The 21,690-nt window shown below is 42.0% G+C and overlaps 1 protein-coding gene across 2 annotated transcripts in view; it reads left to right on the forward strand.

The window, feature by feature from the left end:
• COP1 (COP1 E3 ubiquitin ligase) overlaps nucleotides 1-21,690 on the forward strand; it is a 124,391-nt gene that overhangs the window by 34,213 nt on the left and 68,488 nt on the right. For both annotated transcript variants that reach the window (XM_082287480.1, XM_082287481.1), the window contains exons 10-12: nucleotides 78-192; nucleotides 3,592-3,727; nucleotides 18,210-18,353. In XM_082287480.1, coding sequence (XP_082143606.1) covers nucleotides 78-192; nucleotides 3,592-3,727; nucleotides 18,210-18,353 — 395 coding nt within the window. The remainder of the gene's footprint in view (nucleotides 1-77; nucleotides 193-3,591; nucleotides 3,728-18,209; nucleotides 18,354-21,690) is intronic.

Consider the following 21,690-nt stretch of genomic DNA (forward strand, 5'->3'; position numbering starts at 1 on the left):
AAAATTGGGTAAAATCTATGGAAGCGAAACCCAGGCCTGGCTTTAACTTTCTGAAGCGTTCTCCCTTCTCCCCTCAGACCAAAAAGCAGCCGTGGTATAACAGCACGCTGGCCTCGCGACGCAAGCGCCTCACGGCTCACTTTGAGGACCTGGAGCAGTGCTATTTCTCCACCAGGATGACTCGTGTCTCGGGTGAGTGCTTGTGCAGTGTTCCACTTCTGGTGGCAGGTACCCCTCGCAGAAAAGCTTTGCTTTTGAGAGAGCAGCTCCCACTTCTTCCTCACATGAGAATGTGGCTGTATGTATTTGTGTCACTCAGATCATTCCCTTTTGCTATTCTTGACCAATCTTTGAAGTTGCTAAATTTGGAACACTTAATCCTGTCTCTTTGGCGGGCACATGTATGGCTTTGTAATCCCTTACTGTGATGGGTAAAACCTACAATAAATAATTGCTCTGGTGCCTGTTCTGAAGATGAAAATGCTTGAAAGCAGAGGTTGAGTTGTCTGTCCACTAGGTGTGGTATAAACCCAGTAGTTAAAAACACTGCTATTGAAATGCTACAGAGGTGTAAACATAAATGGATACATTCTCCTGTATTTAGCATGCAAAGGAACACTTGGAGGTTACCCTTTGTTGTCTAGATTGTGTCTTGGTTAACAAATAGCTTGGACTATAGAAGCTGACTGTGCAGCAGTGCTCTTGTCCCATGGGGCCCACCTTAGATTTAAGGCTTGTTTTGAAGAATTAGAAGCTGTTTTCAAAGTTGCCTAGATTGCCTCATTCATAATTGACTAACAGTGTGACAGCAGCTAGAGTAATTGTTGCCTACTGTATCCATGGGTCTTAATTACACACAAGATTTTCTTAAGAAATGAGAGGGTCAAATAGTCTTGAGGGTGAGGAGGGTTGTTCTGTAGCCCCTCTGGCGGGCAAACCAGCTTGGCAAAAAAAGCTGCAGGCAATGGGCTGCAACAGGCAAGAGATTTGCACCACCAAGCTTTGAGCTGCAGCCCATATCGAGTGACAGACTGCAAGGAAAGCTGCCAGCCCTCAGGGGGTGGGAGACACCACTTAGGCACGAGAGGAAACCAGGCAGAGGTTGCTGTACCACAGGATCTTTACTTAAGGCAAGGACCAACCTCCCAAGGAACAGATCAGCAGGATTGCTGGGGTAGAAACCTCTGCTTTTTTCTTCTCCGTGAATTTAGTTTCAGTCCCTTTAAAATAAATAAATAAAAAGTAACTTTAAAAATTCATTAATAAATGGCTCCAAATATAAAGGCTGCAGCATGTCTTAGGGGAGCTCACTCTTAAAAGTATTTACATCTTTTACCTACTTCAGAGCATGGGCTGACTCAGTTCTCATGGTGCACAGCAAAATTATTTTAGCAAGGAATGCAGCACGTTGGGAGGTTACTTCAGCATCTGAAATATTGGAGGAGCACATTGCATGTGTCCAGCCAGATCCCTGTGGAGTGCTAGCAGGTGCTTTGCAGAATGCAGTTCTTCACAGATCACACTGAGATGTTTTTATGCAGTGCTATCTTGGTGATGCATAACTGTGTTTATGTAAAAATAAAAGTTATTAACCAAGGATAACAAATGGGGCTCTTCCCAGCATTCCCTTGTAGAGGGCATCTTTCTTCATAATTGGAACTATAAATATGAATGCAGTGAAACTGGTTTTTTGTATTCATATGTGTCAGCTGCACCAAGAGCAGAGGATTTGCAAGGGCAGGTTTTCTCCTAAATAAGGGGTAACCTATGATACTTGATTAAGTTTTCCTCTCCTAAGTCATTCCTGCATTTTGACACATTTTAAATAGGATTTAATGTGGATTTAAAGCTTTTTGCAAGAAGTGCCTCTGATTGTTCGAGTAGGGAGTGGAGACTTACTATTACTGTAATTATCAAATGGCCTTGCACTTTGCCAGGAGAAGATGTCTTGAGAAATAATATTCGGTTTTCCAGGCCCATATAGAGAATAAATTATAGAAGGTCTGTGTGCTTGATCTCTAAATGAGGGAAATGGAAGGGTCGCAGCTATTTGTCCCTATCACGGTGCTGAAAGAGAAAACAGTCTTTGAAAAACACTGACTGATGTTTGTGTTGCTTCTCAGGCTTTTTTCTGTAGTGGTCAGGTGCTGATGATGTTAATTTAGAGCATCACTTTGTTCATTTTGCCCCTTTTCATCTGTCTGCCATGGATAATGTATATGCTAGTACCCCAAACATGCTAATTACTAGCCTTCACTGTTCCTTTATATGATCAAACATTAAACACTGCATATAAGGGACGCTTCAAAATGCCTGTAAGTGTAGAGATAATAATTTCTGATGGCAAGGAATTACCAGAGTGCAGAAATGATTATTCTCTGTGTTTTCCCACAAGAAATCACGGCTGGATTTTGCTTTTATAGATCAACCTCTCTTTTTTCACCCTGGTATTTCCAAGCCTTTAAGTAGATCTTGTTATTTCTTCATGCTGCTGATAAGGCTAGCTTAACTAGTGGGTGGAATGTGATCTCTGGGAGGGGTGGGGGTGTGTGGGTGGTTTCTCTGATGCTGGGGTGGAACAGGAGATGAGGTGTGCAGTACCTGTAAACCAGCAGTGTTAGCTGTAGGTCCCCTAAAATGCACTGGTGCAAAAAGAAAGGGAGGGTAGAAGCATTAGAGAAGGAGTATGAGAATTGCTGCAGATCTGGGGGTTGTGATGAAGCCTGAAGGTGCTGCCTGATGTTTGGCTGTGGGTATGTGACAGTATTGGGAACCCAGATTTGCCTGTGAGGCATTGCTGTAAGTTAGGAATTTTTCCTTGCTTACAAAATACTGAAATTTAGAATGCTTTAAACAAAATTATGTTCCTACCAAGAAAAGTTGGGACTTCTGAGAAGTCAGTGAATGACTTTCAACTATCTACACTGCAATTTACTTTTAACTTTCGTAGTAAACTGTTCCATTTCCCACAGAATATATATCATCATTATTCAAGCTGGCTCAATTTCACCTTGTCTGCTGAAGGTCATAATTTTCACAAAACTTCTAGTACAGGGAGCCTTCTGGTTTCATGCTTGCCTTCCTTCTCCAGCCCTGAAATGCTTCTCCCTTAGCTCTGTTGCTTTTGGAATAACAAGAGAAGTATTTTTTGCTAAAAGTATTTTGAATGTAATTGACACCAAATGTAAACATACTGTAACAGATCAGGGAAAGGAATATAGTTTCACCTCTGCTGAAAACAAGACATGTCCTTTGCAGTGCATTTTGATATGCTTAAAGGTTTTCTGTTAATAATCTATATGGCCCACGGGCTCTGAATGTGAATAAAATAAATGAGCTTACCAGGAAAGTTGTATTTGACTTCTAGGCAGATTCTCAGCATAGTAGGTTCACCCAGCACTTTATTTGTGGTCTGAAAAGCTCATAATGCCTTCAGAGAATGCTAGAGATGAGAGAGAGCCTGGTTTTGACCAAGAGTCCTCCCCAAATAACAAGCATCACGTGGAGACAAGTATCTTGGTTTTTTTGTTTACTGTTGAGTTTACCTCCTTGCTCTGTTTCTGCCCCCTCCAATGTCACTGCCTCTTCTAGATGACAGCAGAACCACCAGCCAGCTGGATGAGTTCCAGGAGTGTCTGTCCAAGTTCACGCGCTACAATTCTGTGCGGCCCCTGGCCACGCTGTCCTACGCCAGTGACCTCTACAATGGCTCCAGCATAGTATCCAGGTAGGACACACTGCAGCTCTGACAGCAGGCCATGGGCACGTGGGCTGCTGAGGCTCAGTTAATAGCCCATATGAAGCAAGTTATTGTTGGTACACCTGCTGCACTTAGCACTTGCTTCCCAAAAATCGTTTTGCCAATGTGTGACTGTGACTGTGTGTGATAAGTTTGTGACTGTCATTGGTCTGTGATGGCACTCAGGTATCTCAGCAGTACTTTTTATTCCTGTTGGTGTTGGTCAAGACCAAATTCAGAACCTCTGAGGTGCCAGTATCAGCAGCTGTTGTACGAAGCCTGTTGTCTTCATGCTAGCTTAGTTCTAAGTGATGCAGTTCTAGCATTTTAAAAATCAATCATCATGTTTGGTAGTCTTAAGAATCCATGGTGGTTTTACACCACAGATCCAATCACACTGGCAAATATTAAAAAGCTGAGTTGTTTTTAGCTGTGATTGCTTGAAGTCTTGGTCTTTGGAAGCTGTTTGCGGTGCTGAGCACTAGTGAGGGAGTGGTTGTGGGAAAGCCAATGCAACAGTTCCATTCTTGCCAGCAATTCCTGTGTATCCCACCTGTGCATGGTGGCCATGTCCTGTGTACTGCTGCTGAAGCTCATCTGAGCCTCCTGTGGACCAATTTTGACACATAACTGGTGAAATGCTTTTGACTGTCTTTCAACAGAATCAGTTTCTTCTAGTTTAGGTCCATGAACCAGCTCCCTTAGGGATCGGGCTGTAAGAGAGCACATGAAGAGGCTGGGACTTGCCACAGCCCTGATCTTAAACTGGTTTCTCCCTCCCCTGGGGGATTTGCTTATTTGTGGTAGTTTGTGCTTGGAGCTCCTTGGGGTGGAAAAAACGAGGGAATATGTTAACTAGGAAATCTTTCTGCATGGCATATGTGCAGGACCTGTTCTAGCTTCTTGCAAGCACGTCTCACTAATTTCAAGGTTGCTTCACAGCAGTCTCTTGAGAGAAGTAGCATCATCCCTGTTTTATATATGGGGAGCAGGAAATCCAAGGAGACCATACGTGACGTCTTGGAAAAAACATGTTGACAAGATAGATAGATTAAACTTGGGTTTTCTCACTTTTCATCTGGTGCCTTACAAAGGGGCCACACGGAGAGTAACAGAAGAGCTTGAGTATTTGGTGAGGGACCCCAAGAAATTTGCACTGTGTGAAGAAATTGGAGGCACGTGTAGCACAGAGGACATTTGGTTTAAAGCAGCATTGATTCCTTAGCTAGTGCAATGTGTAGCAGGAATGTATAATGTCCGTCTTAGCCGGGGTCAGAGCACAGTAATCAGGGATCTGACGTACGCTTAACCTGCACTGATTGGGTTCACACCAGCTGCAATGAAATGCAGATGGGAATCTCACTGCAGTGTAGACAAACTTTCTCAGCTACCAGCTTCAGCACGGATTGGATTTTGCTCCTTTGCCCTTTCTTCTCCTTGACATTCTGCAAGAGCAGCATTTCTGTGGTATTTGGTTAGAAAATGCTGGAAGGACAGTAAATCACACTCCTGTTCGAAGGCATCCTAATTCTTGGGTGAAATATATGTTTGGAAAGTATGTGTGTTACTGTTATAATAAAGATACAGTGAGGCCTTCTTCCAGGCCCATCTTAGAATTGGTAATTAAGTGCATTTTATTGAAAAATAACTTGTTTTCCAAGTCAATGTTCTCCCCTGCTCATGCTTTTTATTTATCAAAGTGTTTGAGAAATTTTTAGGGGTTTTAGCATGTAGGCTGAGTAAGACAGTTCACATCTGAGCACATCCTTCAGTGCTTTGGTAAAGTAGCTTTGCTGAATGTGCTGCTCCTGTTCTTCTTGTTGGCTTCTGGCTATTCAAAGAGTTCTTGTAAAGTCAGAATTTGTTCCTGGAGAATGTACACATCGTATGTGTCAGCCAGCACAGTCTGCTGTTCACCTTTTCTTTTCATTTAAACTAACAGCCTCGAGTTCAGAGAGTCTGTGAAACTGAATAAGAGCAGCTTTTAGGTATTCACAGATGAGCCAAATTAAGGTACTTATAAAGTGAAATTATGCTTTTAAAGTGTTGTGAAAAGTTTTATTATTTGGTCCACTGCACTGATCTTTAAAGGTTTTCCTGGGCATGCAGTAAGAAACAGTAATGAAATGGCAGAAGGTAAGTCTTGGTGTTTAGCTGTTGCTGTTGAGACAAATGGATTTAAATACCGAGTTAATACAAGACTAATACATAAGAAATCTTAATAAAATTTTTAGGAAGTACTTAAAGGGATATTTTAAGTATACTTAGGAATAAAAGTAGAATTGACCAGAAGTTAAACTTCCTTGCAATTAAATTTGGCTGGGTTATATTTTTTTAAATAAGCTGCTGTTACAGATGGACAGAATACAAGAGTGTTTGGTTTGATTGTTTTAACCCTATGTGAAGTTCACAGACTGGACTCCAAAAGATCTGCTGGCTTAAACAGCTTTTTAAGATGTATTACCTTTAGGTTCACAGAGGAGAAAGATGTAAATGTTCCTTATCTGCAAAACATTGGTGTTTAGAAGTGAAATAAAATTGGGTTTATGCTAACACGAAAGTGTAAAGTGTAATCAAAGACTATGTACAAATAGGCTGAAAAAATCCTGGAACTGGGCAGCAGCACTACCCTTGTGAGGACCTTGTGGTAAGAATGTTTATGGATATCTGGACTTACTGTGGACTAATAAAGTACTCTAAACATATGTATGTTTACTAAAATAAAAAACTTAAAAAATTCTGATTAAATGTTCAGGAAAGCTCCAGTTGCCTTCTGGAATGAGGAGACAAACCAGGAAAATTCCAACCTTTTCTCCTTTTTCCTTTATTTTCTTCAAGAACAACAGATTATCAAGAAGAATGTTCAGAGAAAGAACATTTGAGGCTTTTCTATTGCAGGTTACTCAGTTTTGCTGGAACATCCAGGGGACTTCAGCACGCTTGCAGTATGAATGTGCATGTATCTCAATATGCTAAATGGCTTTTTAATGCACTCACTTCTCTTAAGTACAAAGTATTTACACAGTTTTCACAAGTATATTAAATTTTGTTAGAATTGGGCCAAGGAATAAATTTTCCATTTAATATGCCCCCAGACAGAACAGTTGTCAGAGCTTAACTTTCCTTCTCTCTGCTGGCAGTGGCAGTAAATGTAAAGGCTTTCTTTTAAAGATGAGTCTGTAAACTGCTGTGTTAGCATTACAATGATTTATGGAGAAAATTGCTTTACCACTGTCAGAGGCCTTAGAGAATAATGTAGCAGTCTTTCATATTTGAGAAAAAGAACAGGAAAAGCCAAGAAATGTACTACAACGAGATGTTTCTCTGAAAGCTGGGTATCAGAAAGCTGGTTCTCCCTGCTCCATGATTCCCAGCTCCGGTGGTTTGGGGGCTTTGTGTGGGTTTTTGTCATCGACTCAGACTTCAAATTCTTCTGGATTAGTTTACCATTTCTCTGAAAGATCTTAAAATGACATTTGAAAGGTTTTGGATAGCTGATGCTAACTGTATCTAAAGGCTCAGTGATTTACAGAGAGGGAAATAAACAACTTGTGGTTTTGGCTGCAGAAGCTTTAGTGAACTCCTCTATTAAATCATGATCCAGTGTTCAAAAACTGGATCTTACCTGTAGTGTCCATTATTTTTTTCATTGCTTGCTCGTTATTCCATTGCTTCTAAGTAATGAACGAGGTGTGAAGAGGTATCGCTTAGCATCCAAACAGCACAATTAAATCTGTATCAAGGTTGCATTTCTGTTTGTGTTCACCCTTTCAGTAACATGACCTGAAATCCTTTCTTCAAAGGTGAGCTTAAAAGAAAAAAATCCATTATGAGCGAGTTTTTTGTGTAGTCACTGAACCATTTAATTTTTCTGTTCCCTTTTTTACTTTGGACTACAATTCCTTGTCCATATAAATTCTCAGATCCAGACTTTAACAAGATACATTTTAGTTCTGTATCTACCACAAGAAGCCTCTTTTTCTTCTTTTTTAAATTTTCTTTTCTTTTCGCTTGGGCTGGCTAGGATTAGGTGAGCCGTTATATTAAGTTTGTGACCAGCAGTGCTTCTTTATCTTGGAGGTAAATATAAATGAATGAAATGGAAGTGGGTTTATCCTTTACAGGATTATGTTTGAGTGCAGTAGATGCTGCTCCTTGAGAAGATGAGAAATGAGGGGGGCTGGATTTTTCTTATAGCCTGTTAAATAGATTTTTAAATGGACTCTTATTTACAAGTGGCAGCTCAAAACTGTGGATGAATCTGTCTTATTTGAACTGTTCCCAAAAGTAGAAGGGAGAGAGAAATGCTTGGATAAAGAAAATTAAGTTTCGGAATTACCAAGGAAACTTGAAGTATAATTCCCTGAACCTACTTGAAGTTTGTGCTTCTCCTGTGGTTCTCTTACCTTCCTTCATCTGAAGTTTTGGCCTCTAGATGAGACATTGTCTGGGGCTGAAATGGGATTTTTGTTTAATTAGAGCTGAGTCAAGTGCAGAGCCTTTCCCTTACTTTCCCATCTTTCTCTGGAGTGCTGAACTGATATATTTCCTAGTTCATGGTTGTGGTCTGGGTCCCTTGAGCAGAAGCTAAATGTGACTTGTACCCAGCGAAAGGGTTATTCAGGGGTCAGCTCTGATCTCTGAATTCAGACTTCAGGGACACTCAGCCCTGTAACGTAGCCATCCAAGTCCCCAGGACGGGCTGCTGGTGCCAACAGGGACTGACATCAGAAAAGAGCTTATTTGCTCTTCTCTCCAGTCTTGACCTGAAAAGTAAACCTTCTGGTGACCATGGTGTTGCTACAGAGAGAAGTTTTTTCTTTCATCAATATAAGGGATAAAACTTAAATAACTTGAAACTGGGAGGTTAATGAATGGAAGTGGCATGGCCACCAGTGGGACCTCATTTTTTTCCTACTAATTTCAGACTATTTTGTCATAGGAAGATCTTTTTCCCATTAAGCTCTCTTAGTACTTCAAACCTGTCTCCATCTGTGGGCAATTAGATGAGACTTTTTAGTTGAATTTCAACTTATGAATTTTTATAAATGGTCTGTTAAAAGTATTGAGCAGTCTTTCGATGAATTTGGGAATTGGCTTTTAAACAGTGATTGTTATTGAGGCTTTTATTTCCCCCCCCCCCCCGCAATATCTTGAAGGATCTATTTGTGGTTTATTCAATGAGGTTCCATGTCTTGCTGTGTAGCAGTCACTGCCTGCAGCATGGGGTAATCCAGTTTTGGAGTAGGCTTCCCAAAGGGGTGGTGCAAGCTCCATCCACAGAGTTATTCAAGAACAGGCTGGAGAAAGCCCTAAACAACATGGTCTGGTCAAAGAGCTGCCCCTGCTCTGACCAGGATATTGGACTAGAGACCTCAAAGTCTTGGGGGCTGTACTTGTGATAAAGGTACGTGATCAGATCATCAGACATTTTACATTTTGCCCTCACTTTCTGCTGGGCATCTTCCTGTGGCCTTAGGTTTCAAGAGGAAGGAATTTAAGGAGGAACACTGTATGTGGCTTTGACATGTACTCTGCAAAGGGTATTTTACTTCCTGCAAACTTTGGGATCCCCGCTTACAAACAGCGTTGTAGTCATTAGATTCAGGATTGGTTTTCTTTGGAAGAGAAGTTTTGTGGAAGTGCAGGAACTCAAAATGGATGCTGTAGTGTCAGGAATGTGCTCTGAGAGATCAATATCCAGGGTGGGAGGATGGTGCCATTGCAAATTGCCTTGCATCATTGCATCCACCCCTCTTGATTGCTCAGGATGAAAATCTTTTCAGTGAGGCTGGAGGTAGCAGCCCTTCCGTTCCTCCTGATGCTCGTGTGATAATGGCTGTCCTCAGGCAGCAGTGCTGTGTCTTGGCCTCAGGAGCTGGAAAGGCAAGCCATGAAAGCTGTGGAGCATCTTATGCACAGAGTTTGCATTCTGACAGCGTTTGTAAAAGTCAAAGATGGATTTCATTTAATCCCCCCCAGTTTTATGGCTTTCATTTGACATTGAGTGTTGATACAGTGAATGCTTGTTTCTGCTTGAAGACACAAACCTGTTTATTAATTAGAACATGGATTCCTGCAGCTTATTACAGTATTCTTTTAATTTTCTAGCCATTTTATTGTAAATGCCTGAATTTTATAGGAGCTAATGATCTGAAAAGCATTAGCATGCCTTTGGATTTTTTTGTTTGTTCCCAGCTAACTAGAGAAGTTAGCCTGTGAAATGGTAGGTAGGTGAAGAATATGATAAGGTGGTGTGTTAAAGCATGCAAAGATGTATGGTGTGGGCTTAAATGATTCTGAGAATAAACCTTACAAGCAGCTCAGCCTGGAGAAAAGGCTTGAACTCATGATTATTAATATGTCATCATTTGCATTAATAAAGACAGTTTCCAAGTGATGCTGGGGATTTATGTGCTGCATAGTTGTTTTGTAGAATAAGGTAATAAATAACACAGAATAAGCTATGAAGTGATGTTTATGTTCTCACGGGATTATATACAAGTGTGTGCATACATTTGTGCAGGTGAGGTCAGAACAACTTCTCTGTGAGACTGTGGAATTAAGGGTATGCATAAACTATTCTTTAGAAAAAGTAAAGATACTTAAGGATAGCATTCAAAAATACTGATGAAGTCAGATTCAAAATGCCATCAAATCTCATGAAGCAGTTTAGTCAGCTGGAGGAAAAATGCTTCAAATGATGTTTTAACCTTGTTCTGTCATTACCAGGCAGCAGGCTCATTGGAGTTAATTGCCCAAGCCCATCCTCTGGCTCCTTGAGAAAGGCTCATCTGTGGTGTATGAGCTTGATATTTAGGAAGGCTGGTGCCCTGACTGGTGGTGCCTGTTGGATTGAGCTGAGTTGTCTAAAGAGGTTAGTGTCTCCAGCTGTCCCTCCTGATTCTCTGCAGGGTGTCTGGCAGAAGAACTGATGGCAGTGTCAGGAAAATGCAGAGGCTTGAGTTACTGGAGTTGCTGTGCTTGGGGTGGTGATTTATCCTGTGAAATGGGACCTCTGGCAGTGTGGTCAGCTGGAGACAAACATCCTCAGCTGCTGCTGCCAAATCATGGAGGAAGCATGAATTGGCGCCTACAGACAGACTGCACTGTTTAAAGTCCCAGTATTGATGGAGATCTCTCTTTCAGATCCATTTGTTCCCCTGCCTCATCAGCTCTGTCAACAGTTGCTGTGCTCAATTTTAAAGAAACAAAATCCTTGTTCGTGTAGTAACAAAAGGGTGGCTTGGAAACAAGCTTTCAAATGGCTTTATATTTAGAAGGCACTTCAGTACCTACCACAACTGACTTTGTTCCTTCCTACTTAGTGGTGTAATCCTGATAAAACAGAGCTGTTGTTCAGACCACCTTACAGGTTGTCATGGAGCAGGGTTCCTCCCTCAAACCTCAGCTTGGGTAGAGCTGCTATGTTCTGTTCCACCTGAATGTGAAGAACTTCTTTCCTGTGCAGTGACCGTGCGCGGGGGCAGATTGCCCAGAGAGGGTGTGGTGTCTCCCTCACTGAGATATTCCAGAACCATCTGGATGCAAGGCTGTGCCACGTGTTCTGGCATGACTCTGCTGGAGCAGGGAGGTGGGACCAGATGGCCCACTGTGGTGCCTTCCAGCCTTATCCCTTCAGTGATTCTCTACTGGAAACATTTCCCAAACTTGAAGGCAGATGAGAATGTTTAGATAGTTGTAACCTCTTCCACCTTAGTATTTGAAAATGTTGGCACTGAGCCGTGGCTGCTGTCAGAGCTGTTCATAACCCACTGTGTATCAGCCCAGCTGGGTGAAATGGCACCTCCTGGGTTTCAAATATAGATCTAGGTTACCCAAAATACTGCAGCGGGCAGACTGATCATTTGGCTTGAATTTTAAATAGTGTCATAAGGAACGCTCTGCATTTAACAGTTGGCACTTTCAGTTAAATTTTTCCTACTCCAGCTTATTTAAAATGCTGTTTGTGGAAAAACTGAATCTACTCCTCATTAAGTTGCATGGTAGTTGTTTGCAGCAGCTTTGGCTCATTGTACTTCTGTGGATCTGGCATAGAAACCCTGGGGTTGTCGTCATCTTCTCTTCAACATGCAGAAGAGCATCGCCCAGCAGCAAAGTGGCTTTTTATCAGTACGCTTTATATTTGGTTGCTTGCAGAATTCAGCAGCTCCCTGTAGGTTTTCTCATCATTAGTACTAATTAAGCCAAGCTCCCCTGAATACGTGTGTGGGAAAAAGACCTTATGCAGCAGAAGAGGATGTCTCTAGCTGTAGTCTTATAGCCAAGACTGGGACTCTGCTATGGCTTTCTGGGAGGTTTTGGGTTGTAGTCAGAGGAGATTAGGTTCATGGTAACCTCTTTGCAAAGTAGAGGGGAACATGGCTCTGAAAACTGAGCTATTGCAAGGAGCCCAATTAATCTCACAGCATAGTATATGCTCTCATTGGGTTTGAAAAAAGAACGACTCTGTTTTATCTAGAGATGACAAAGCATGAAAGTAGCTCTGTTGGATTTGATTTCCAAACTGTGAGATGGATCTAAGACCACCAAATCTCCTCGATTCAGGTTTAATAGTCTCCTTTAAACAAGCTCTTTATGGAAAGGGAGTATTATGAAGTGGTCTCTGTTAGAACTGATGGCATTTCATTCCACTTAAAAGGATTTTTATAAGCATGAAGTGGGCCTGGAACTAGGTCTAATGACATTACTTTGTTAATGTGGTACCTTTTTATGCCTTTCTTCAAACAGAGCAGAACAGCCCTCCAGGCTGCTGTGCCTGTAAGAGAGATGCTGAAAGTATGGCTGCAGCATGGCTGGTGCAATGATGCCTTTCCAAGGGAGCCCAGAGCTGAGGACTGTCCTTCCCTGTGCAGTGCTAATGCACCACCTTTCCCAGTCTGTTTCCCAGATGGGGGGGAAGGGAGGTTAATTACCACACAGGCCTGACTTTCTCGTCTTTTATTTTTATGCTCCAAATAGAGGTTTGATTAGGGGTAGCGAATTCTCATCAGATGTTCGGAGCTTGGAGGAGGAGAGGTGATGGGAAGGGTACCCTGGGTGCATTCAGTAAGTGCTGGTGCTGCTGGAGCTGGGATATTCCAAACAACTCCAAGGAATGGGATCAGCATGAAGTAGCTTGGGGTCCTCTGTTCCACAGTTTTTATTAGACATCCATTAGACTTGAATCTGATCAAGATGGCTTCACCTTGATGAGAGGACATATCTGGCAAATTTCTGGTAATCTAGGGGTCACATCTAACCTAAAGTAATGTGATTCTTAGGGATAAAAGTGTTTGTTCTCTGATAGAATGACTTTGAGTGGTAATCTTATTTATACATTTAACTTATCTCTCCAAATAACAGTCTAGAGAGAATTGAGGTTTAAGTGGTCCTTTCTGACTAGACATTGCAACAACCTGTCTGGGATCATGGCATGCTTGTTCAGTTTATATTTTGGAAAACATTTGGCAGCCTGGGAGTATGAACCAAGAAACACATTCTACAGTGGTGGTCTGTCCTTGTTCCTGTGGCACAGATTAAGGACTCAGAAATAAACACTGACCTTACTTAGGTGGTGCTCTGGAGGTAAGGAGTAACTAATGGAAGTGCTGCTTTATTAAAGAGAAAAACCTCAGTGGTTTTTTCAACCACTCACAGCTTTAGCAAAACAGTCTTTTGATACTGAAACTTCATATGCTTTGTCTCAGTAGCTTTTGTTTTTGTGTGACAAAATTTAGGCTTGGAGCTGATAGAACACAAAATCCGAGTGCTTTACTGCAGCTTCCTCTGCTGGAAAATAGCTTTGTTTTTAAAAACCACATATTAGTATGCCAGTGCATACTTAGTGACACTAATTACTTTGCCTTAAAATATCTGTCTGTTGTAAAAAGTCTCTCAGGTGTATGATATTAATACCAATTTCTGTATTGGTCCCAGGTGGTGTACAGTCTGCTCTGGTGCCCATGGTGTTGGATTTTAACATAAATTTCTAATCTTTGGCTAATCTTCCAGTGCCTCAAAATGAGCATTGGAAAGAGATAGCAAGACTTGGGACTGTTAGAAGTGACAGGATACCCCTTGGAGGCCATGGAGTGGAAGCACAGAGTAAGAAAGACTTTAAGGAAATATTTCGTAAGTGAAGAGCAAAAGCTGCTGCTGGCATCTCTCCTTCTCACCATTTAAGTCCCAGCAATATATCCATGCTGTCATTAAATATGGGAGCCCACAGCAAGATAGGAATTGATGTTTAAGATACAGAAATAGAAACAGCGCTGTGGTGGGGAGAAATAGAATTGAAAGGCTTTGGTATATTCAGGGGGAAAACGTGTGTGTGTGTGTGTCTGTATATATATATCTATATAGATATATATATATAGTTCCATGAGAGAAACTGAATCATCTATTTTGTGGAAATGGCAACTCCTACAGTCACAGATCTCGGTAACAAGTCAGGGCTGAGGCATTTTTGATGTTAGCAGCAATTGTAGACTGTGTATGGAAAGGGGAGAGGATGAAGACCTTTGGCTGTAACTGGTGATGCAGTTAAAGGCAAATGCACTTAGATGCCTTCTCCTGTTTTCAAACAGGAGATACAGTATGTACCTGTTAATATCTGGCATGAACCAGATGTACATGGATTGCTGTTGTCAGGTTCACTCTACCACCAGTTACTTCTGCAGGAGTTGCTGCCTGAAACACATGTGTGGCTCTTAGAAGTGTTAACTGGGAGGGAGGAAACCCTCATCTGTCCCAAATCAAACCTTCTGGCGAGTACCTCCTAGTTGTAGTGTGACTTGTTGAACACCAGTCTTGCTGTTGCCTTGTTCATAACCCTTACGGTGAGGCAGCTGCTCCATTCCTTTAATCAATTGAGTTGCCCATCTGTATGCATTCCCTAACTCCAGCGCATCATCCAGGGATGTGGAGAACAACTGCACACCCCAGCAGGATGCAAATGTAGTAAGGCTTTACACAATGGCAGAGCTGCTAAATACTCATTTTTTACTCTTTCCTTGCTGCTCTATCCTCAACACCAAAGCAGGCTTCCAGACCTGTTTCAGAAGCAATTTATTTCATAGTTCTATTTGTCAGCTATGAGTGTTCTCCAAGGTCATAGGCTTTACCATTACAATAAAGCAATTGATTTATAATCTCACAGATTGGGCATTAAGATAAGCAGTGGAGAAACCCAAACCCTTAAGGATGTGGTTACTTTCCAGCAGCTCTTAGTGGTATTTCTGTAAGCTGTTGGTTGTCAACTTCTTAGGAGAAAGAAAACAGTGATTTGGGAATGGGAGATGTCTGTCTTCTGTTTTCCCTAGAGCAAAACCATCAGATCCTTTCAATTTGATTTCTGTAAGTAATTCTGCGGCATGTTTATAAAGCTCTTTCAAATATCTAGCAGTTCTTGTGTCCCCAGAAGATTCCTTATAGAAATTTGGTTAGTCTTTGTTGGTCAGATATGTGGAGTTTAAAAAAAAGCTAAGAAAAAACAAGCAATTGGTAACTGTTTTTAACAAGCACATCTTTGAGGAGCAAGGACTACTACTGGTCCAAAAAGTAATTTCACTGGGGGTTTGAATTATTTCCTGTTATTCTGTTGCATGTTGTTATTGTGCTAATGAGGAATTCACTAGGACTGTGGAAGTGTATCACCTGCAAAGCAGAATGTTATCTTTCTGAGCTGGCCCTGTTGAGTCTTCTGACAAGACAAAACAAAACTTAAGTTCTCTGGTGAATTTTCATATAGATAAGCTTGTGTCTAAGCAAGTGCTTACATTGACACAAAGACTTCAAGCATGGAGTGACAGGAATATCCTCGAGCTAGTTAAATGCAAATAAGGCTTGCATAATACTAAGTGTATTTAAAAGACTTGCAGGAAAAAGCATAAAAATAATTGTTGCTGTGCAAGTGGGCTGTTTGTCCTAATGCTGATTAGTCCAGGCTTAAGCAGAGCTTTGCAAATATTAGGAACAGTTTTATGTGGTATGTTATCCGCTTGATTAGGTACTTAGGGTGTTCCTATTTTTATTTATGAATCACTGATGAAAAGCTGACTGGCAGAAGGTGAGAATGCTGGCTGTCCCAGGACTGAGCACAGGTGATGGGAGGCTGAGGTGCAGGTGTGTGTTGGTCTGTACTGGTAGTGGTTTATTTTTGCATTCTTTTTCTCCCTGCAGCGTCTTTGATGCTGTTTGAAGGTCACAGGTCTAACAATTCCATTGCTTAAGGCTCTTTATTATTTTTTTAATGATTTGTTAACTTTAATGGGCATATTGAAATACTAATTTTTTATGTCTACAGCATGTCTCCTAAAAAAAAAAAAATTGAATTAATGCTAGAGAAGCAAACCCAACCCAAGTGAGAGAGGTTCTATTCTGTTCTAATAACTTGGCTTTTTACCAGACATTGTAATGCATTATTTTTCTTTCTTCAGTGGAAGGCTAAGGGTATAAATTGAATCCAGGCAGATGAATCACTGCCATCAGTTTAGTTGTGCTTTACCTGAATCCACAGGGCAGCGAGCAGGAACGGAGACAGCAGTTCAATTAAGAATGTGGTACAAGTAAATCCGTTGTATTGTTGTAGAGGCTTTGATTATAAAATTCTTCCACAGAATAGGGTGAGCTGACAAAACAAGACAGGCCTGAATGGTGTTTTCATCCTGTGTGTATATAAAGTGATTTAGATTAGTATGGGTCTGGGGAGTGGGGAGAGCAGCCTGGATGCTTAGGTGGCTTCTTTCCCTCTCCCATTTTATTTAAATAGATGCCTGCATGCTTGCTTAATTCCCCAGCCATAAGCATGTTCCTCCGTGCATTTTAGGGGCTCATGGTTTTGCAGGCTGCACTTGAGTAGCTTCTCTAGCAAGTAGTTGTGAGTGGGACCATCTCCTGCCACTGCCTGGGAGAAGCCTGGGGGCCTGAGTTAAAAGGCCACGTTTCAAGCTGCTTCACTGAATTATTTTATAGCAACAAACTGCATATCAACAATCTTTTCTCTCCATAGTTTGAAAATAACTTCCTGATACCTCCTTTACGAGGACTTGAAAATTCTGGTGGCATTTAAATTTATCTTCCCTTGGGAACATTGCATTGCCTTGGACTTCTCAGCTCTGTTGAGGAGTGGAAAGCTCTTGCTGTTACAGTTCTGGGGGCAGCCTGAGGAGCCCTTTCTCTTCTTGTAGTTGGTTTAATGCCTTCTAATTGTAGGAAGGTACCTTAAATACCCCCGCTGTCATGATTTTGAATGTGAAATTAGTGTAAACTCAGTTTTCCCTGCTGCTATTAAGAACTTCCTCCCTCGTTCATAAACACTCTGGATTCTTAAGGGGAAATAAAAAAAAGGGATAGAGACAGCAGGGATTGAAATGAATTGGTGAGTGGAAAAACTCCAAAAGAGACCTCTCTAAACAGTAGGTTGATTGCTTAGTCAGAAGACTTGGGGAGAGCTGGTTCTGGATCATAGAGACTTTGTGACTGAGGGCAAAGATTGCCCCCACACCCTTTCTGGAGAGGTGTCTCACAGAGGCTGATGCCCTCGAAGGAGACAGGTGTATGTGCACCTGCCCTGCCAGCAGTGCCAGGGCTGCAGGAAAGCAGAAGCTCCTGGGAAGCTGGATTACTTCCCCAGCTGCTGGATGTCTAGCAGATTTCTCTCAAGCCCTTCCAAGCTGTGAAGGTAGGAATGATATTAGCTGTTTGTAAGGCTGCCTGCCTTTCTCTTCGATGTATTTCGTGTACAACCTCAGGCTTTTCTCATTTGCAGCTTAACTTTGTTATAAAGTGTCTGCTTTTACTTCCAACTTCATTGATATTTATTACAAACTTGCCCTGCAGGTCGAGAAAGAAGGTGCCTCTGTTTGCACAAGCAACCCTAAGTGGAAGTCAGAGTGTGCATTGTTTTTACAGCACTGATGATCTGATTTTGACCCCCTGTTGTTACCCAGGGAATGTAGAAGGGTTTTTTTTTTTTCCACAAATACTGCTTTGCTCTGCATTAGCACGTAGAAGTTCCTGAAGCTGTTGCACACAGGAGGGATCAATGGGCAGTCGTGCCATGGCACGTTAATGGTGGAATGTGCAGCTGAACGTTAAGCACGTTTCCAGGAGAAGCTGTTGGCTTTGACATTGGGGTACCATGCAATGTAGATGGTGTAGCTGAACTGAAAAACCTCCAGAGCACCTGAGCAAAGATCCTGGCTGTGGGAGGGTGATTGTGCTACCACAGAAATGGAGATGTGGGTGTGTTGGTGGGGGGTGGATTGGAGAGCAGTGCTTAGAGCAGGAACTCCACACTGTTGGGGTGTGTGCCAGACCTGACCAGGGTGTGTTGAACTGGGTATTTGCAGACTGCAGATCGTGGTTTTCAACTCTGCCATACCAAGATGTTTAGGAGGTAAAATATCTTCCTGCTAAGTATGTGTGGTGTTTTACAGAGCTCTCAACCTATGTTTTTGTTTCTCAGTATTGAGTTCGACCGAGACTGTGACTACTTTGCCATTGCTGGAGTGACAAAGAAGATTAAAGTCTATGAGTATGGTACAGTCATTCAGGACGCGGTGGATATTCACTACCCTGAGAATGAAATGACCTGTAATTCCAAAATCAGGTAGGCATTGATTTGTATTTGAACTCAGAGTGCCTTTTCCACTTGCTTGTTTATGCACAGTGATTGTTTTGCTTTCTTTATGGGAATTGGAGGGGAAAGGAGGAATGCAGGAGCTGATGGAGATTGGGTGGCACAAGCACTGTTACTCATGTGTGCTGGGCTCACCCCAGGTAGTAACAAAGCCCCATGTATCTGGAGGAGAAAAGGCAACAGGGTAGTCAATTGCTGTTGTGTTCCTTGCAAATGCTGTTAGATGCCTGCTCAAAGGGGTGGGTATATGCTCCAGCTAAAGCCATAGCTTGTCTCAAGGTAACCTCTGTACCCAGTTCCTCAACAGTTACTGATTCTTCCTCTTCACTGACAAAATCCTTTCCATTCTTCTGAGAGGTTGCTAGTTCTCAGGAAATGTTCCTCACTGGCACCTTCTGCCTAGGAATTTTTGTCTGCCTGAAGTACTGTTCTGCTGGGCCTCATAATATAAAGCTCCTGAGAAAAGACCTTCCTTGATATTTTTTTTTTTTAGTTTCTGTGCTGCTATCATTACTGTCAACCCATTTTTTTTATCCTTTTAGATGTATTAAACCAATGAAATATAGACTACCATGTCAGAATGTCAACTGAAAGAATGCAGCTAAATAACTCAAAAATCCTAATTCAAAAATTCTGTTAAAGCTCAGAAGTAAATAATCCAGGCAATCAAACCCATTCAGTATTATAATGCTAGTCTCCAGCATCTCTGTTAAACTCATTTGTTTTTATTGGTACTCTACATTTTAAAAGCAGTAAAGCACCCATGAAAGTGCAAGTAATAAATTTATGTAACAGTCCAGCTTCCGTGAAAACAGAATGTTGTGCAACAAAATTAGGAATGTTTGCGAGCCTATTTTAGAGCGTAAAAGTCACGCTTTCTGTAGCTGACACATTGCTGAAGATAGATCAGTCATTCCTGTGTTGCTTGTGCTCATTATTCCTAGGAATTGCATAACACTATTTTCTGAAGGGAAGGATATAAATGCAGCTGACCATGAGACTAGATTTCACAGTGGGTAAAAGTAGCCTGAGAGTGATTAGTATTGATATGCTGTACTGATTATGGAGCTTGTGTTTGGCTGGGCTGGTCCTGCATTTTTACTTGAGTCATAGCTGAGTTTGCACCATTCAGCTTCATTTTTCTGGAGAGAGGAGCAGAATAATAGGAGAACCATCTAGCAGTCAATTTTGCCTTAATTAGAAGGGGGAAAGCAATGTGTGTTTGGTATTTCTTGGGCAACTTGAAATAAATTCCGAACTTGCTGTTTCAGTTTTGACAGGGGATCTACCCTGATGCTCTTGCCAGTCATTAGGAAAATTGTTAATTCTCCCTTGTCCCACAGCTGCCAGTGAGGAGAGTCACATTAGTGCCCTCAGGGGTGTTACACGTGTTGGCTTTGTGCTCCAGACAAGATACTGCTTGCTCTCAAGATTTTTTCTCATTCTCAAATGTCATGCACATACATATTTTATGTATATATGACAGTGCTAAATGCATTCTTCTCTGACCCTCTGCCTCAGTAGAGGAGGATCGGGTCCTCTCTCATTTTCTTACCCTGGTTTCTCTCATTCCTTTGAAGAAATAAATGGTGGGGTCCCCCCCCATCAGCCTCCTCCAATTATATCAGGCTTCCTTTGGCATGCAGGTGCTTTTGGTTTTGACAAATAAAGTTGGTCTGTCAGTCAAACACATCCTTGCTATATCCATTAGCTGTGCTGCCAGTCACCGGTGCTGGGGTTCGCTGGTGCAGCATCGAGCAGCATAATAACTTGCTTTTCTGAAGTGGTGTAGCTTGAGGGAGAAGTTATAGATGAAGGCTGTAATTTCATTATGGAATATTGCAGTGTGCTGAAAATGTGCCCATATTGTAATAGAAAAATCTAAACATGTGGAGCCTGTGCTTTGTGAGAAGCCTCAGCTTAAAGCTGTTGATCTTAATTTGGGTGAAAGTGCAGCTTCTTCGAGAGGCTTTGCTCTACCTGTGAGTGCCCCTTCTGATATTGAAGACAAACATATTTCTGCTCGAGCACATGGGTGGTGTTTCTCTTCCCAGCAGAGATGCAGGGGTCTGTGTGCAGATGAGATTTGGTGACATGTCTCTCCTGGTTAAATTGATCCTGGTTAACCTTGTTCAGAGCAATGATGCTGGAACATAAATCATTAGCAATGATGTTGGTGACTCAGCTTTCAGAGGAGCAGAGGCACTGATGGGCTTTTATAAAAGCAGACAGGTGACAGCATTTGTGTCTGGCCAAGAGCAAGTCTGGCCCGGAGCAGCTGCGGGAAGGGAAGCCCGTGCCTGGGCCGGGGCTGGCGCCAGCCCAGCCCTGCTCTGCCGTGTGCCAGCTGGGTGCCTGCTGAAAGCTTGAGCTTCATGCCAGCAGTAATTGATTGTAGGCTTTCCTGGAGCAGAGCCCTGGTACCAGCTGTAGCTGAGTCTCTTCCTCTTTTCCAACCCCCTTTTTTACACCCACCTGCTTCTTAAATACATGCTTTTTTCATCATCTGCTGAGCCTTCTTATCCCTATTTTTAAGAACGGGGAGGAAGTCGGTGTGTCGGGTTTCTGGTAAATGTGCATCGCGTCCCCTGGGAACAACAGTGGCATAAGCTTCCAGGAAAAACACAAGATGACACATAAATCCTCATAAAAATCCCATTTACAGATTCATAGCTTCAGTACAAGAAACAAATCCTGGCATTGTATAGTAGCTATAAACAGCACCCTGTGAGCTAATTATGACTCGCTGTGTCCCTAGCTATGGCAGGCACTAATCTGCAGCTCCCCCCTTGTGGGAGATGGGAAAGGACGAAGAGGAATGGCTAGCAGCAAGCCACAGCTCTGCTCTGATTTATTCAAGAGGCAGATTTGTTGTTTTGCCATAGGTTGCAGGGGGAGAAAAACAAGGAGATCTAGCATTCAGGTAAAAAATTGGCTTTAGACCTCGTTAATCTACAGCAGGTGATGTGCGAGTGTGGTTAGGTAAACATGCTTTTGAAATCCACGTTTAGTATTCTGCATGCTCACCACTGTGTGTTTGCAGCATCTGTACTTCAGTGATAGATGTTACCATAAACCTCCAAAATCAGCTGCATCTGTTTAGTCAATTGCAGTAAAAGCAAAGCATCAGTAGTCCTTTTTTAGGAGGCGCTAATAATTTACTGTTTTCATTTTTCGGTGTCAATAAATCAAACGTGTGATTTCTGTATCCTTGTAGCACTTCATGGGTGTATTGCTGTCAGCTTTGAAAATGGCAGCCTCTTCTTGCTATTAAGTTTAAATTAAGCAAGAACTTGTCATATGGTCT

The sequence above is a fragment of the Coloeus monedula genome (genome assembly GCF_965178545.1).
Source record: "Coloeus monedula genome assembly, chromosome: 9".
In the NCBI taxonomy this organism is placed as follows: domain Eukaryota; kingdom Metazoa; phylum Chordata; class Aves; order Passeriformes; family Corvidae; genus Coloeus; species Coloeus monedula.